This window comes from Neovison vison, chromosome 7 (genome assembly GCF_020171115.1).
Source record: "Neovison vison isolate M4711 chromosome 7, ASM_NN_V1, whole genome shotgun sequence".
Taxonomy (NCBI): domain Eukaryota; kingdom Metazoa; phylum Chordata; class Mammalia; order Carnivora; family Mustelidae; genus Neogale; species Neogale vison.
The window spans coordinates 100,890,644-100,907,299 of NC_058097.1; the positions used below are offsets into that span (position 1 = coordinate 100,890,644).

The following is a 16,656-nucleotide window of genomic DNA, read 5'->3' on the forward strand; positions in this document are numbered from 1 at the left end:
CTATTAAAATTAACAGAAACAGAAAATATAATATCTAGCTAATGCCTTTGAACTTTAATTCAATGCAAAGATCACAGAAAAACCTCATAAAACCTGCATTAGCTGATCCAAATCTTGAAGTATTCATTTCTTCTATAAACCCACACCGAGCCCGTTACCGTCCACATGCCGACCGGAGATAGGAGGTTCTCAAGCAGGGCTGAACCGTGATGACACAGAATTATGGCATCTACATAAAGAGCCAATTTAATTTCTTGATCTAGAAGGTTGACTTTTGCTAAGTCACGACACCCAACCTCCAGATGATTTAGGATATATTTGAATAAGTAAATTTTTCAGCTGCGGCGTATCAGGCATGTTTCCCATGATGTAATACAGTTCAAAGCCATGGGACTCTCCCGGGAAATGCATTACATAAAGGCACACTGGACAGGCGACTCTGGGTGGGGATTTGGGCCACTGTCACCAAGCTGGGACATGTGAGAAAGAAGTGAATCTGTTGTCTCAGCTTCAGCTTCATCTTTGATAACAATAAAAGATTTGGACTCAAATCCTGACTTTGGAGACTATTACAGAATGCTTTGTAATTATTGATTATTTGTGTGTCTTGGGTGCTTTTTCATGCATTTCAAATTTTTTAAAAATTCCTTTAAGACACATGGTACAAAAAGTCCCAAATGATGCTTTCCCCAAATTTTAAATTGCAAAGGCCTGTCTGAGTAGCAGTTTGATTCCGGCAAATAAAATGAGTTAAATTTATACAGCAAACAGGGTGGAAAAAAAAATACCTTGAGAGGCAAATACCTTGTGTGCTTCCTGCCAATAAGGGCATGAAACTTCCTTGTTGCCGTTAATGAAAAATAACACTCACTTCCAAGGTTCTGTAGACATTAAAAAGAAAGAAAACAGTCCAGTGAGTCACCTGTTTCCACACACAGGGCTGAGAAGCTATATAAATGTCCCCAGCGTCCAGCGGGACTCAGCCGATCGGCCGTCCGTCCAGAGGAGACATCGGGGACAGCAGCCATGCGGCTGACCGTGCTGTGCGCCCTGTGTCTGCTGCCCAGCGGGCTGGCCTCGCCGCTCCCCCGGGAGGCAGGGGGCATGAGTGAGCCACAGTGGCGACAGGCTCAGGTACGTCCCTGGCCCGCTCCCCTGGGGTGGGGGCTCCCTGTCTCACCATCAGCATGAGGAAGTGTGATTTTCAATGTGGGTAGTTTTTCTGACCATGTGCATGTTTAATCCAGTAGCTGTTCTGAGCAGTGTGACTGGGGGGCTCCGTCGGTTAAGTGGCTGACTCTCGGTTTCAGCTCCGGTCATGATCTCAGGGTCATGAGATCAAGCCCGGCGTCGGGCTCCGTGCTCCATGGGGAGTCTGCTTGACATTCTCTCTCTCCTTCTGTGCACAATTGCGCACATCCTCCCTCTCTCTCTCTCTTAAATAAAGGGGGGGGGTTTGCCTTGGTGGCTCCGTTGTTAAGTGTCTGCCCTCAGGGCATGATCCTGGGGTCCTGGGATTGAGTCTGGCACCAGGCTCCTCACTAGCAGTGAGCCTGCTTCTCCCTCTCCCCCTGCTGTTTCCCCCGGACTGCACTCTCTCGCTCGCTCGCGCTCCGACAAATAAACAAATAAAATCTTTAAAAAATCAAAACAAAAAAACCAGAGCAACTTCAGAGCCTGCCCAGACCAGGTTTGCGCTGCAGCTCCTCCTGCCTTCGCTATGTAGACAAATGTGGGGGTGACCCCCCTCCCCTCTGAGCGTCCGGGTTCCGACCGGAAGTAGGAGATGACATGGGGTGCTGTGGGGACTTACTCGGAAGCCAAAGCAGGGCTCCTGCTCAACAAATTGAGGTTGTTAATGTTGTTATTTATCATGACTCGAGATTGTTTTCACAGAGAGCTGCGTGTTGCCGTTGAGGTGGGGACTCCTGGTAATGGAGGAGTCCCCACCTGTTTCTGATTTCTGTTTGAAATCAGAAAACACGGGGAGGTTCCTGGGGGCCCGTGCCCAGCCGGTGGGGACCACGGGCAGGTGTGAAGCTCTGACTTGGCCCAGTGGGGACAGTGATACTATGCGAGTCACAGCTCAGAGGGCTCTTCTCCTGAATAAGGAGGGGACAGTGCCGACTTCTATGTATGTGAAAATCATAGACTTGAAGTGCTTCAGCATATCTTGTGTCGTGGAAACTTCAGCCCTGTCCCGGGAGAAAGATGCCAAAGTTATGTTGAGTCACATACTTGATGATGATAGTGATCGCAGCCAAGGACAAGTTTTTCTGGCTCAAAAGCCATGGTCTTTCCAGTAGACTTCTTAATAAGCAACCTAATAAGTATAAGTAATGAATATTTGGTAAAATAATGGGCTGTTGACTCCTAACTGTTGCTCAAAAACTTCAGCTTTAAGCATAAGAAAAGTCTGCTTTTATTTCAATTAACTCAGACTTTGAAAAAGTCGCAGTAATCTGTTAGATTGAACCATATGGGATTACTGATACTTGATTTTTTTTTTTAACCGACAAAACAGCAATGTCATAAAGTCCGATCTAACGGGTTCTCCGAAAGGGGCACATTTCAAGCATGCTGAGTCCTGTTACTTCCTGCACACGCTGCCAATAAGCCAGGGAGACGTTAGCTGGGTTTAACAGAGGCAGGGGAGTTTACAGCAAGAATGCAGAAAGATTTCTTCCAAAAGAGCATCTTTGTAAAGCCTGGAGCTCAGGAAGAGATAAAATGACTATTTTCCAATACCAGATTGATCCCTAATTGTACGGATGAACAGTGTTGGTTGTGTTGAAGAAAACACAATCCCTGGGACCCTGAAGAGAGAGACCAATAGGACAAAGGTCACATTTCCGAGAGTTTCAGGGACAAGTAACCTCACCGCCTAGCGCATGGCACGCGTGTGCTCAACAAAACCCTCCTGCATTCTATGGCCCTCTGCAGCGTTCGCATGAAACGGGCTTTGGAAACAGAACGAGTTCAAATACAGTTCCTCTCAGGGTGACCTTGCGACTTTCTCCTTTGAGAAAGTGCCAAGGATCCAAGGGCACGTGGGGTGCCCCAGGGAGAACTGCTGTGTCCTGTAGCCCGGGGGACCAGCAGTGAGGGGACTCAGGCCAGCTCTGTGACTAAGCTAATATGTGGCCCTGGGCACATCACTCAGCCCCGTGAGCTCTGCTGTCTTCGCCTGGAGAATATGCACAGTAAACGAAATAATTTCATGTGTCCTTTTCTGAGACTAGAATCTTCAGACCCGTTCACCTCAGCGAGGCAAGACCTCTGGTGGATCTCGGAGGTGACTGGGTGCCGGGGGCCTCTGGGCAGGCTGCGTCCTTGGGGGTTCACCCGGTGCCCTTCCCACTTGGCTGTTACAAGCAAGTCTATGCTTTATGAAGTGTACTGTGTGTTTCTCTGCAAAACATTTACCGGGGGACAGGTCCTCAGTGGGTTAAGCGTCTACCTGCCGCTCAGGTCATGATCTCTGGGTTCTGGGATTGAGTCCTGCGTTGGGCTCTCTGATCAGCGGGGAGTCTGCTTCTCCCTCTCCCTCTGCCTCTCCTCCTGCTTGTGTGCTCTCACTTTCTCAAATAAACTCTTTAAAATAAGAAAAATCTTCTAAAAAATACATTTAATGGGATAAAAGGAAAACGGAGGGACCGTTTGGCTCACGAGATGGAATGCTAATGCGTTCTTTTTTTTTAAAGATTTTATTTTATTTATTTGTCATAGAGAAGCGAGAGCAAGCACAGGCAGACAGAGTGGCAGGCAGAGGCAGAGGGAGAAGCAGGCTCCCCGCCAAGCAAGGAGCCCGATGTGGGACTCGATCCCAGGACGCTGGGATCATGATGCAGCCGCCTAACCAACTGAGCCACCCAGGCATCCCACCGAAAAATACATTTAATGGGATAAAAGGGAAATGGAGGGACCGTTCGGCTCACGAGATGGAATGCTAATGCGTTCTTATCCATACTGAATTTTCTCCCACTGGTGCACACTGTTTCCCTCGTGGCTACGCAACCACCTTCACACCCCGGCTCAAGTCCACAGGGATCCGAGGAAAGATGCACAGTCTTCTGTGATCTAAAAGGAAGACAATAAAGGTGACAGACAATCCCCCTCTCCCCAACAGGACTATCTCAGGAGGTTTTATCCGTTCAACTCAGAAACGAGGGAGGCTGACAGCTTCGAAGCCAGACTCAAGCGGATGCAGACTTTCTTCCGCCTGCCCGTGACGGGGGTCCTGACCCCCCGCCTGGTGGAAATAATGCAGAAGCCCCGGTGTGGGGTTCCCGACGTCGCGGACTACTCCCTCTTCCCAACCCAGCCGAAGTGGAATTCCCGAGTCGTCACCTACAGGTGTGTACCCCGGGGCTCGCCGCGGCAGACGGCCCGGCCCTCCTCCTGAGGCCAAACGCTGTCCTCTCGTTCACTGTCAGGGTCATATCATACACGCGAGACCTGCCGCGGGTCACCGTCAATCAACTCGTGGCAAAGGCTTTGGCCTTGTGGAGCAGGGAGATCCCGCTGTCCTTCCGGAGAGTGTTAGCGGGCACAGCGGACATCATGATCGGCTTTGCAAGAGGAGGTAAGGAAGGTCGAAGGAAGCTTGCCGCGGGTGGCCCTGCGTGTTCCCGGGAGCACGTTCCTCTGCTCAGGACCTTCCTCTGTGCTCCACACAGGATGTAGGGGATGTATAGTGACATGCGTATGTCCCTTCACTTCTTGTGGTTTATTAACATGGAGCCACTGTTGGTAGCAGAGATGCCGAATGATGGCTCATGAGCCAAAGCTGGCCCGCCATCTATTTCTGTGCATGAATTTCTTTGACAGACAGAGATCACAAGTAGGCAGAGAGGCAGGCAGAGAGAGAGGAGGAGGAGGCAGGCTCTCCACTGAGCAGAGAGCTTGATGCGGGGCTCGATCCCAAGACCCTAAGATCATGACCTGAGCCGAAGGCAGAGGCTGTAACCCACTGAGCCACCCAGGTGCCCCTCCTTCTGAATTCCTGATTCATGCTTAAGGCATGTCTCCAGTGAGACTGCTATGTTCCTTATTAATCTCTCTCCATCTTTTCTCATTCCATTCTGCATTGTTGTGCATGAACTTCTATCCTTTTTTTTGGTGGGCACATTCGCATTCTGTGGATAAATATTTACCAGAACACAGGGATGGTCCTTCATCAACCCGTTATCAACGACTGCTTTGGGGCTACTGTGGGAGAGTTGAGAGATCGTGACAGATACTGCCGAGCTGCTAAATCCTAAATTACTTATTATCTGGTCCTTTACAGAGAAGCTTTGCTGACCCTGTCTGTAGCGTGAATCCTGGTAGACGTATACATATGTACATACATGCATTTACAGAACAGTTAAAATATGACTAACTAACACCCTCATTAAACCAAGACACGGGTTACAACTTCCGAAAGTCCTCAGGGTTCTCCCCGATGGCCCGTTGCCAACACCCTCAAGGGGGTAAGAAAGGAGAAACTGAGAACTTTCCGATCATGGGATTTAAGGAGCTAAAACCCACACACGCCGCCGCTGCTAACTGCTAGCTTTTTATGCTGCACGTTTAAAGAAAAGTGTTCTTTGGGGTCTGTTCTATTGTTGGACTGCCCAGCAGCTGAGAACTTAGCCGACCTTTGAACTTCGCCCACAATACTGACAAGGCCCCAGGACGTATCCCAGAAAGCCCTGATCCCGGCAGCCCGCGTCTGTCAGGAAATGGCTGGAATTCGTTGGATTCAGACGGATCCCGCCGGGCCCCATTCAGACAAGTGTCTGCATCACGACGAAAGCACTAGTGGGACTCACCGGCGCCCTCTGCGCCTGGTCCTCCCAGACACTGTCCGCTTTTGCGCTCCCGGAGGCAGGAAGCCTTGGGTCTGCGGGGTGGGCGGGGCGGAGCCGAGGTTTTGTGAACGAAAACCTGCCTGTGACCAGCAGCGTGCACGGACCCCGACCCCGCCCCAGGCCCACCGTCGCAGCCTCTGGTTCCGTGAAGCACAAGGTAAATGGCCAGAGGTGGACTGGCTCACGAAGGGCGACCCCCTGTTCTCTTTCAGCTCACGGGGACTACTACCCGTTTGATGGACCGGGAAACACCCTGGCCCACGCCTTTGCACCTGGGCCGGGTCTGGGAGGGGACGCACACTTTGACGAGGACGAGCGCTGGACAGACGGCAGCAGACTAGGTACAGTGCCCTCCCTCTTCTGCTGCACGGTGGTGGTGGTGTTGTTTTTGGATTTTATTTTATTTCTTTTTATTATGTTCAGTTAGGCCCTGTATAGTACATAACTCATTTCTGACGCAGTGTTCAAGGATGTGCTAGTGGCGTGTAATACCCAGTGCTCAGCACAACACGTGCCTCCTCAGTGCCCCTCACCTCCCTGCACGGTGTTGTTAGAGATCCGGACCCCTAGACCAGTGTGAATCCGCTAATTGCTTTCATTAACGGTAATTACTGACCCATGGTTAACTGCCAATGACCGTGTGCATCTAATCGCATTATTGCATTCCACGAGCCCCTCGTGCTGTGTAGACAGAGGATGGAGGGTGGTTGTGGGCTCAGACCACGCGGGGGTCAACCAGCCGTGGCAATGCCAGCCACTCGCCCTGTGTCTTTGGTCAAGTGAGGACTTCTCTGAGCCAGTTTCCGTCTATGAAGTGGGGCCGTCGTCCCCTCCTCCTGGGACAGGGGTGGGAAGTGAATGACGTAATGTGCTCACAGGGCTTTACAGTGTTGGGACCGTGTGGTCGTCGATCCGTCGAAGGTCTTTCCAGTTCCCAAAAGGAAGGTTTTTTATTGGAGGGGGAGGAGGAGCGGAGACTGTGATATCTGAGAGTCTCAGGCCGTTCTCTGTTATTCAGCAGGAAGCCGGCCACCATCTTTGTCACCCTACAGAGTGGGAGATTACAGAATCCCCCGAAAACTAACAGAAGAAAGCTCTGGTCTCAATACCACTAAGTGGAGGAGGTTCTAACAGTCAGTTAATTAGATAAGATAACGTGGCTGCTTCCTGCCCCTGAGCAGGAGATCCGTGGGCGTGTCTGGTCGTGGGAAGTCACCCCCACTGCAGCGCCTGCTGTCAGCTCCGAGCCTTGTGAGGTGGTGACCCAGGCTCGCTCCCACATCCTGTCTGTCCCGCTCATTCTACTTTCTTCCCTCTCCGGGCGGGCTCACGGAGCGTCCCTGGTGTCTGCCCACTGTCCGAGCTCTGGCCGCCCTGCTAACGCCCAGGCTCTTGCCTTCTGCCTTCCTAGCACAGCCGGTCCGTGAAGCTGAGGGAAGATGATTCAATCAATCAATCAGAAACCAAACCTGGCCTTGCCAGGAGACCCTGCCTTGCTGTCCCGGCTTCCTCCAGGCCGACTGTCTCTCTCATCATGCTCCAAGTCACTGTCCGTGAATAGCCATTATTTTCTAAATACTGGGAAACTCTCAGGAATATGACAGACCTACACAGTGGGAGCCATTATCTTCCCACATGAGGAACCAAGACTCGGGAGGTCAGGTCGTGTGTCCCAAGTGTCCAGCTAGTAAGCCGCAGAGCTGGGCCTTGAGCCTGGGCCCCTCATGCCTCTGAAGCCTCTGCTTTCCACTCCAGAAGAGGCTATCTGGGGGATGACCTTAGAAAACAGCCCATTTTTGTAAAAGCAGACGGGACGAGGAGATCAAAGCAGTACGCTTTGAGGCTCCTTCTCAGCCCTCACTCGTGGGCCTAGACTCAAGGGGGTGAACCGCAAAGGCTCTGAAGAGGTGTACATTCCTGCGGTTGTCTCGTTTTCCCTCACGTGTCACGTGTGATGTTGTTCACGGGGCTGCTTTAACGGTTCCTGCATGTCACTCTCCGGTTGCAGGAATTAACTTCCTGGTCACCGCAACCCACGAACTTGGCCATTCTTTGGGCCTCGGTCACTCGTCTGATCCCAGTGCCGTGATGTATCCAACCTACAGAGTCGGAGAGTCCAAGAATTTCAGACTTTCACCAGATGACATCAAAGGAATCCAGAAGTTATACGGTAATATTTACGATTTCACATCCCTCCTCCGGGCGGGCGTGCCTCAGCAGGAAGGGCTGGGAAATGGGTACCCGCTTGGAAAAGCCTGTCCGAACTTAACATCTAAAAGCCCATTGAGAGGAGAAACTTGAGACCTCAGCTCCTGAAAACAGCCCCAGGCTGTGTTATACATTGTTGATTTACGTCTTCAATAATACAGTATCATTGGGTGAAATCAGGTAAAGGATGCGACGGAAGTATTTTTTGTCCCCGATCTGCCACTCGCTGTTCTTTCAGGCTCAGTACAGATGCCTTAGGGAATATCCCCCTGGCGTGATGGGCTGAGGGACAGAGCGCCTTCCTCCCTAGCTGCCCAAGGGTCTGAATGATCACGAGGGCCGTCAAGGTGCTTCTGAACGGCAGGGCTGTGTCCTCAGGAGACGATCATTCCTAGAATAGATGGATTTAGGAGATCAGTCCAACGTAGAACTTACCATCAATGGTATTTCCTAAACTGTGTTCCCAGAACATTAAATAGTCCCTCAAGACAATTACCAGAAAAGGAAGCAAGGAAACAAGATCAAGAAACAGCATCTGCTATATTTCGGGCGCAGAGGGTGGTAATTGTACCTGCCAGTCCAGTTAGCCGCAAGCTCCCTAGATTGAATCCTCTTTCCGGACCGCAGACTGAGCCCTCACAGAATAGTGAACCCTTCCTGGAGAATACCACGTGCCCGTGAATTCAGGTTGTGACTCAAACTGCCGCTGTTGCCCAGAAGTTGATGAAACACTGACAATTGTCCACAAAGTTATCACCAACGGAACAGAAAACAGTGCCACTCCTCCCATAAATCCGCAGCCCTCGTGGGATCCCCCGTGGCCTGTGTCACTGTCCCAGAACCCTAAGAAAGTGAGAAAGGGACCCAAAAAGGGACTGACTAGATTTCACAGGAAGCAGATAGACCAAGGCATCAAATTCTTAGGCATCAGCCCACAGGGCGCCCCAGTCAACGTGGGAAAGGGGTAAGTTCAGGACAAAGGGAAGCAAGACGTAATTAAAAGCTTTTAAATCTAGTGAGGACATGCACCCCAGGAATGGTATGAGCGGAAAATACACATTCCAAAGAGTATGATTCACCTCTGGATTCTTTCCAGAATCCTACAAATAATAGCTACAGTGCGTCTCGCACGGCATGCACCCGGCCTTTCACGCGTCCCGCTCACGTACGGGACAGCCCCGGGAGTCGCTGGTCCCCTCGTCGCGCCTCTGGGTGAGCTCCGGTGGCGAGAGCTGGAGGCCCACCTTACCCAGGGGCACGCGGCTGGTATTCAAGACGCCCGGCCAGGCCGCGCTCCGCCCAGCGCCGTCCTCCCCGCCGCCACCGCCAGGGTGGGCTTCAGAGCCGCTGGTCCAGCGCAGCAAGCGGGCTCTGGGGACGGCAGACCATACTGCCTGCGACGCGTCCTCTGTTTTCAGCATCTCGGGATGGTTTTTGTGTGTTGTCGCCCATGTCGGACATTGTGTTTTCTCTCTCAACAGGAGAGAAGAGCAATTTGAGGAAGAATTAGGAACGTGGGGAAGAGTGGATGTTCATTCCGTGGTCCCGTGGCTGCTCCCCAGCCGGAGCGAACGCACACGGTCCCCGAGCTCCGTTCGGCCTCTCGCTCGTCCCTCCCCGTGTCCCGGCTAGTTTCCACCCGCCTCGCTCTCCTGGGGAAAAGCACGAGAACCTCCTTCCTCTGTGACTCTCCTCAAGAGCCTGCACTTGGTCAGCGGTAATACGTGTTAAATACCCAGATAAATAAAGTTTTTACACTACGCAGAAGGATTTCTATCGGGAAGGACTGGGTCTGTGTCAGAGAGGACGCTGTGCAATGAAGTCCAAGTCCAGACAAACAAAGGAAGACCTCCAGGTCGTTCCGGGTCTTCAACTGCACCCGTCCTGTCCCCGGGCGGGCAAGGAGCGAGCTCTCTCCATCGGCACAGCCCAAAGGTGCCCAAGTTCCCCTTTTCCTCCTGGCCCAGGCTTTCCTCCGAGTCTTCTGGGAAGCCCGGTTCTTCCCACAACAGGCATGTGAATTCCCAAGATTTTACATTCCCACACTTGTGGCTGAGTCCAGACCTGATGTCCCTGCATCTCCCTGACCCGGCCACACTGGGTGCCCTGTCCTTGGCCCAGGGCCAATCCAGACGTCAGTCCTACCCTCTTGTCTTTAACTGTCTCCCAGCTTGTCCCACAAGGCCCTGCTGAAGACCTGCTCGGCCGCGGCATGGCACGTTGCTCAAGGAAACGGCGTGACCCGCATCCCTCTACACGCCCCCCCCACCCCAGCATCACAGATTTGTCACTGGCCGCCCGCCCGCCCCAGCCCCGCACTCCTGTCCCCACGTCTACACCCCATTCCTTCTCACTTCTCCCAGAAACCCATTTTCCTGACGTCCACACAGCTCTTTCTGCCCCGAGAGACTCGCTAATGCGTTTCTGTGGAGAAGCACGTTGGGTAGAAGGAATCAGCGAGCTTGATTAGTGGCAGTGGAAATTACCAAAGCTCAGGGAGAAAGGAAAAAGGGTCAAAGAAAAGTGGATGGAACCTAACGTGCTGTGGGACGGCATCAGGCACGCTGCGGTGGGAACGCCGATAAGAAGGGAGGAGGTTCTGCGCGTGAAGGGGGGGGGTGTCTGTGGAAAACATCCGTACCTTCCCCTTTCGGTTTCACTGTTTCAGTTTCACTGTGAACTTAAAACTTCCCTAAAAAATAAAGTTTTGATTTTAGAAAAATAACCTTATAGATTAAACATTAAATTACAATCTGGAATTTTTTAAAAGTCTGTGAAATTGACAAACATTTAGCTAGATGGACTAAGGAAAAAAGAGGGAAGGCGCAAATCACTCAACTCGGATCTGAAAGTGGGGACGTTACTCCTGATTCGATAGGGGAAAAAAACTACAAATAAGAGAGCTCTGTGGGCAATTAAATGTCAACCGATTGAATAACAGAGACTCAGTGGTCAAATTCCTAGAAACAGCAAACCCACCAAGATTAAATCCTAAGAAACAAAATCTAAACAGACCCATAACGAGGAAGGTGACTAAACCAGTAACTGAGACTCGTAACGAGGAGGGTGACTAAATCAGTAACTGAGACTCTCCTGACAAAGGAAAGCCAGGGCTAAAGCCTTCACCAGTGAATTCTACCAAACATTTAACGGAGGACTGACATCGATTCTTCTCAACGTTTTCCCAAAACACTGACCAGGAAGGAACACTCCCTTATTTTACAAAGCTAGCATTACCTTTATCAAAGCTAGACGAAGACACGACAAGAAAAGAAAAGTAGACCCATATTCCTTATGAAATTCATGCAGAAATTCTCAACAAAGTACTAGCAAACCAAATTCAGCAACATAGTAAAAGGGTTATGCACCATACAAATAGGATTTATTCCCGGGACGCAAGGATGTTGCAGCATGATGAAAATCGATCAATGCGATGTACCGCATTAGCAAAAAGAAGGGAAAATATCATCATCATCTCAACTCATGCAGGAAAGCATTGGACATTTTCCAAATCCTTGTATGATAAAAATACTCAGCACACTAGGAATTGTAGGAAATTCTCACAACATAAAAAAATTATGAAAAATTGACAATCAACATCATAGTCAGTGGCAAAAGACTTAAATCTTTTCCTCTGGGATCAGGAACAAGACAAGGATGCCTGTTTTTGCCACTTCTACACAACATCGTACTGGAAGTCCCAGGCAAAGCAATTAGATAAGAAAAATAAAAGACATCCAAAATGAAAAGGAAGGGGCGCCTGGTAGCTCAGTGGGTTAAAGCCTCTGCCTTTGGCTCAGGTCATGATCTCAGGGTCCTGGGATTGAGCCCTGCATTGGGCTCTCTGCTCAGTGGGAACCTGTTTCTCCCTCTCTGCCTGCCTCTCTGCCTACTTGTGATCTCTGCCTGTGAAATAAATAAATAAAATCTTCAAAATGAAAAAGAAGTAAAATGATCTCTGTTCACAAGTATAAGATCTTATACACAGAAAAGCCTAATGATTACACCCCCCACACACACACACCTGTTAGAACTAATAAATTCGGCAAAGTAGCAGGATACAGAGTCTACAACCAAAAATTGGTTGCTTTTCTGTACACGAACAATGAACAATGTACAAAGGAAATCAAGACAACAGCGCCAGGAACAGTTTTATCAAAAAGGATAAAATACTCGGGAATTAAAGATGGAGGTGCAAGATCAAAGATAAATTAGAGGGAAAATCCCATGTTTGTGGACTGGAGAACTTAATGTTGTTAAAGTCTCGAGACTACCCAAAGTGATCTGCCGATTTAATGCAAAAGACAAAAACTTGGGCTAAAATTCATAGGGAATCTCAAAGGACCCTGAAGAGCAAAAACAATCCTGAAAAAGAACAAAGCTGGAAAAGTCACACTTCCTGACTTCAAAACGTACTTAAAAAGCCAGAGTCATCCCGCTGGAGGGGGCCCGGCGTCTGGGAGGCGCGGCTCAGTGGGTTAAGTGTCTGCCTTTGGCTCTGGTCCAGGTCCCAGGGTCCCATCCCGGGTCCCCTGCTCAGCGGGCAGCCTGCTTCCCCCCTCCCTCTGCGGCTCCCCCTGCTTGTGCTCTCTTGCTATGTCTGTCACTGTTTCTATCTCTCTCAAATAAATAAATGAAATCCTTAAAAATAGATAAAGCTGCAGCATCAGTTCAAAAAAAAAAAAAAAAAGGAATAGAAATTTTAAAACTGCCACACGGGGTCGCCCTTTCTCCTAGGAAACCGTCTACCTTGAACCGGGGTTGGATTTGCTCTGATGGAAGGTACACTTGCTGCACGGAAGGAGCAGGTAAAGAAGTTGTCCTTTCGTACAAGGGACTATTCCTCGGCCATCAGAAAGGACGAACACCCAGCTTTTGCAGCAACGTGGATGGGACTGGACGGGATCGTGCGGAGTGAAGTCAGGCAGGCAGAGAACAAGCATCCTACGGTGCCACTCACAGGTGGAACAGAAGGAATAGAGCAGAGACCGCAGGGGAAGGAGGGAAGAGTGAAGGGGGAGAAATCAGGGAGGGAGACAACCTGTGAGAGACTCTGGACTCCGGGAACCAAACTGAGGGTCACCGAAGGGAGGGGGTGAGGGCTGGGGTCACCGGGTGACGGGCGGAAGGAGCCGCGTGAAGTGACGAGCACTGGGCGTTGCACGCGGCTGCTGTGGGGCTGCACACTCCGTCGGAAAGCAGCCACGTCCTACAGGTCGGCTAGCGGAGTTTCAGTCAAAAACATAAAAATTAAATGCCAGGGGCGCCGGGATGGCTCAGTGGGTTAAAGCCTCTGCTTTCGGCTCAGGTCATGATCTCAGGATCCTGGGATGGAGCCCCACATCAGGCTCTCTGCTCAGCGGGGAGTCTGCTTCCCCCTCTCTCTGCCTGCCTCTCTGCCTACTTGTGATCTCTGTCAAATAAATAAATAAAATCTTTAAAAATAAATTAAATAAAATGCCTTAGGGACCAACAAAAATAAGTCCTTGTTGGTCCCCTCTTTGCCACCACAGCCCGGACGCCAATGCCCAGCCGGCAGAGAGAATCACTGTCACTGCTTCAGTGCCAGAGAGAGAGAGGACGCCACGGAGCACTCCCCTGGCGACCACTGTTTCTCTGGGGACGGAGTTTATGGTTTCTGCAAGTATGGAAGCGTCAGGCGGCACCAGCCCTGCCCACGTCGTCACTGATCTTTCTGCGTGTGAGACAGAGCGACTCCGGCTAGCAGGCGTGGAGACGACAGTGACCTGCCCTTCGGCCTGACCTCCAGCTAAGGGACAGCCGTGACCTACTGGGCAACTTCACCTGGTGAGGAGAAACACGGTGTCACCACTACCCATGGACGATGGGTCGAAGCTCAGGAAGCAGCACAGGCTTTGATCCCTGACACACTTTCCTAGGAATTAGAGACCAGAGAACCAAGACCGGGACCGTTGTCGGTTACGCAGCAGTCGTGGACTTGCCCTCACGGACTCTGATGACGGTGACCGTCGAGCTTGTAGTATGGGCTACGCCTGCACTTGGAGACGCCTGGACAACTCCCTCGGCATCATTCGAACCCCTTAGATAGGTTTCCTCTCCCTGCCGCCCACGCGAGCGAATCACCGAGCCCCGAGAAAAGAAGCAACTCCATCGAAAAGTTGGGGACCACGCATGATGGGCTGGAGTTCCGCTGGAACTTAACCCCTACTCCACTTCCTCAGTTTACGTGTAGCTAGATCTCGCACCGGGCAGAATGCACCTCCGACTGCGTAGACAGCTCTCAACCTACGGAATCATTCTGGTACAGAAACCGTGCTGGGTCAAATACTGCAGTAAGCGTCTCCTCCTCCCCGCCCCCACCCCCAGTGACACGGGTGGGAACGGTGGGCTCTGGGCAAAAAAGGCAGAGTCCCTGTCTGTACCGCTGGGAGCCAGAGGCATAGTGATGAGCGCGAGCAGCGGCCCCGAGGAGGTCGCTAACACCTGCTGTCAAACGGGCGAACGGATGAATGAACGAATACTAATCCGAGTTAACTTGTTCAATTAAAATGTTCATTTTAGACATCTTACAGAAGATGATGCTACAAATAGAGAATGAGCGGCAGAACACAGGCTACTTTAAATTTCAAAAAGCTAAATGGTTTCTGTTCAGCTTCCTAGGTATTAATGCCGAGGAAGATATTCACTATAAAAGTGGGCTTTTTCCTGAATGGTGGCCCCTTGTGCTGGGTTCGCTGGGCTGCTCCACATTCCAAGCACTCTGTCTCCAGCTACGCAGAAGACAAACCCAGACTCTACCGTCCTGAAATGACAACCATGATTTACCACCCATAATTCTGTGGGTCGACCAGACGGTTCTTCTCCCGGCCTTGTTCAGGATCTCAGCCCTCTTGGGTCAGGCCGTGGCTGGGCTGGATTACCCCCCACTTGCCCATTCCCAAGTCCGCTCCTTGGCACAGATGTGTAGAGTCTGGTACGTCTTTCTCCATCCAGACGGTCTCCTTACGGAGTGGCTGAAGGCCCAGACGTACAGTTTCCAAGAAGCAGAAGCAGCACTGTGGCCAACTTCCCTCTGCTGAAGCCGGGATTCGACGTGAGGGAAGTCCAGCTCCGTTTCTCCACGGGACAGCAGGACGGAGAACAGGAAGCCCTCTCAGTCCGCACCCCAGCTGACCTTGCAGGAGGAGCCCCTCCACTGCATCAGACAGGAAATTCTCACGGCTGCACGCGATGACCCTGGGGGCTGAAGACGTGGTTGCGTCTCTGGTCTTTGTGATTGCTTCTCCAGTAAGATACGATTATGTATGTACAGAATAAGACCAAACAAGATGACTTGATAGCGACTTAGGTCTCGCTCGCTCGTCTCATTCTTGTGCCTGAAAGCCTTGCTGGTTGTAGAATTATCAAGCAGGGCCTTGGATTGCTTTTAGGCTCCAAATACTGTCCCTTTAGGGTTTCCCATCTTTATTGCCCACACAGAGAACACTCATTCGCTGTACAGTCTGGCCTACCTTTCTGTTCACGACGCAGTCAATGATTCGGCCACGAGCGTGTGGCCCGGGCTCTGTTCTTTGAAGCAGACCCTACTCACCTGAGTTGACCACACGGTGTCAGCTCCAGGCTGACTTGCTCTAACGACCCAACCACTTTCTCTGCTGACGTGTCCCCCGAGAAGGCAAAATAGTTCAGCAGTGGCCTAGCCATCATAATTCTCCCCTACCGCCAAGTCCTGAAGACAGTCCCTATTTCTCACAACATGACCGTTCCATATTTAGGTTCTTGCTTATTTTTATATTTTGAGCTTATTTTTATATTTTGCCTGAGGTATGGATTGAATTTATTTTTTTCCATATAACGAACCAATTTTTCCTACAAACTCTCACGGGCCTCGTTCTGGGTTCTGTTCTGTTCCTTGGGCCCCTTGTACATTTCTAGACCCATTCCACATCGTTCTTCCTGCTGTGGTGGCTGGTAAGTCTCACTAGGTCATAGAGTGACTCTGTCTCTTCTTCGAGTTTCCTTTTCATGATTGTCTTAATCAGGAACAGGGGACTACAGCCCAGGAGCCAAACTCTCCGCACTATTTCCGTGAAACAACCGCACCCACTTGCTTACCCACGGCCACTGGCTGCTTTGACCACAACAGTGGAGTTGAATAGTGGCATCCACCTGCAAAGCTTAGAATATTTAGTGTTTTTACAGAAAAAGTTTGCTGACTCCTGGTCTCAGGGACTCAGGGACTTGAATTCTTCCACGTCAAGTTTTGGCAAGATTCCCAGTTCTGAGCTCTTGATTACAAGCAACAGAAACTGGTCTGTCTGATTTAATGTGGAGATAGATTTACTGCGGGAGGCATCAGAGTGCATGGGCGCTCCCAGGGGAACGCCTAGAGCGTGGATGCTGCCAAGTGAAAAGCCTTCCAAACTCCTGCCTTCCCGTACCACTCAAGATTCAGAGCCGCGACAAGCAGAATGCTTGGCCTGAGCTACGGTCCCACACTCGCGCTAGCTTCCAAAGAGCAAGGCGTGTCCGCTCCTTCATCCACGTCCACAGAGAGGTGTAGGGTCCTGCCTTCTGACAAGACTCACTCTGTGGAGTGTTCATTCGAAAT

At 50.8% G+C, this 16,656-nt stretch overlaps 1 protein-coding gene across 1 annotated transcript; it reads left to right on the top strand.

Moving 5' to 3' along the window:
• Positions 1–909: 909 nt before the first annotated feature.
• On the top strand, positions 910–10,785 carry MMP7 (matrix metallopeptidase 7). The gene is made up of 6 exons (XM_044260610.1): positions 910–1,134; positions 4,130–4,356; positions 4,437–4,585; positions 6,068–6,196; positions 7,864–8,025; positions 9,545–10,785. The coding sequence occupies exons 1-6, from the start codon at positions 1,027–1,029 to the stop codon at positions 9,571–9,573; spliced, it is 804 nt and encodes a 267-aa protein (XP_044116545.1). The 5' UTR covers positions 910–1,026; the 3' UTR covers positions 9,574–10,785.
• The last annotated feature ends 5,871 nt before the right edge of the window (positions 10,786–16,656 follow it).

What these genes read in the sequence shown, in the direction of transcription:
- MMP7 (XM_044260610.1), top strand. Translation starts at nt 1,027, where the DNA reads ATGCGGCTGACCGTGCTGTGCGCCCTGTGTCTGCTGCCCAGCGGGCTG. An exon ending in TCCCGAGTCGTCACCTACAG is followed by an intron (nt 4,357 to 4,436) that starts GTGTGTACCCCG and finishes GTTCACTGTCAG; the next exon opens with GGTCATATCATACACGCGAG. An exon ending in AGGAATCCAGAAGTTATACG is followed by an intron (nt 8,026 to 9,544) that starts GTAATATTTACG and finishes CTCTCTCAACAG; the next exon opens with GAGAGAAGAGCAATTTGAGG.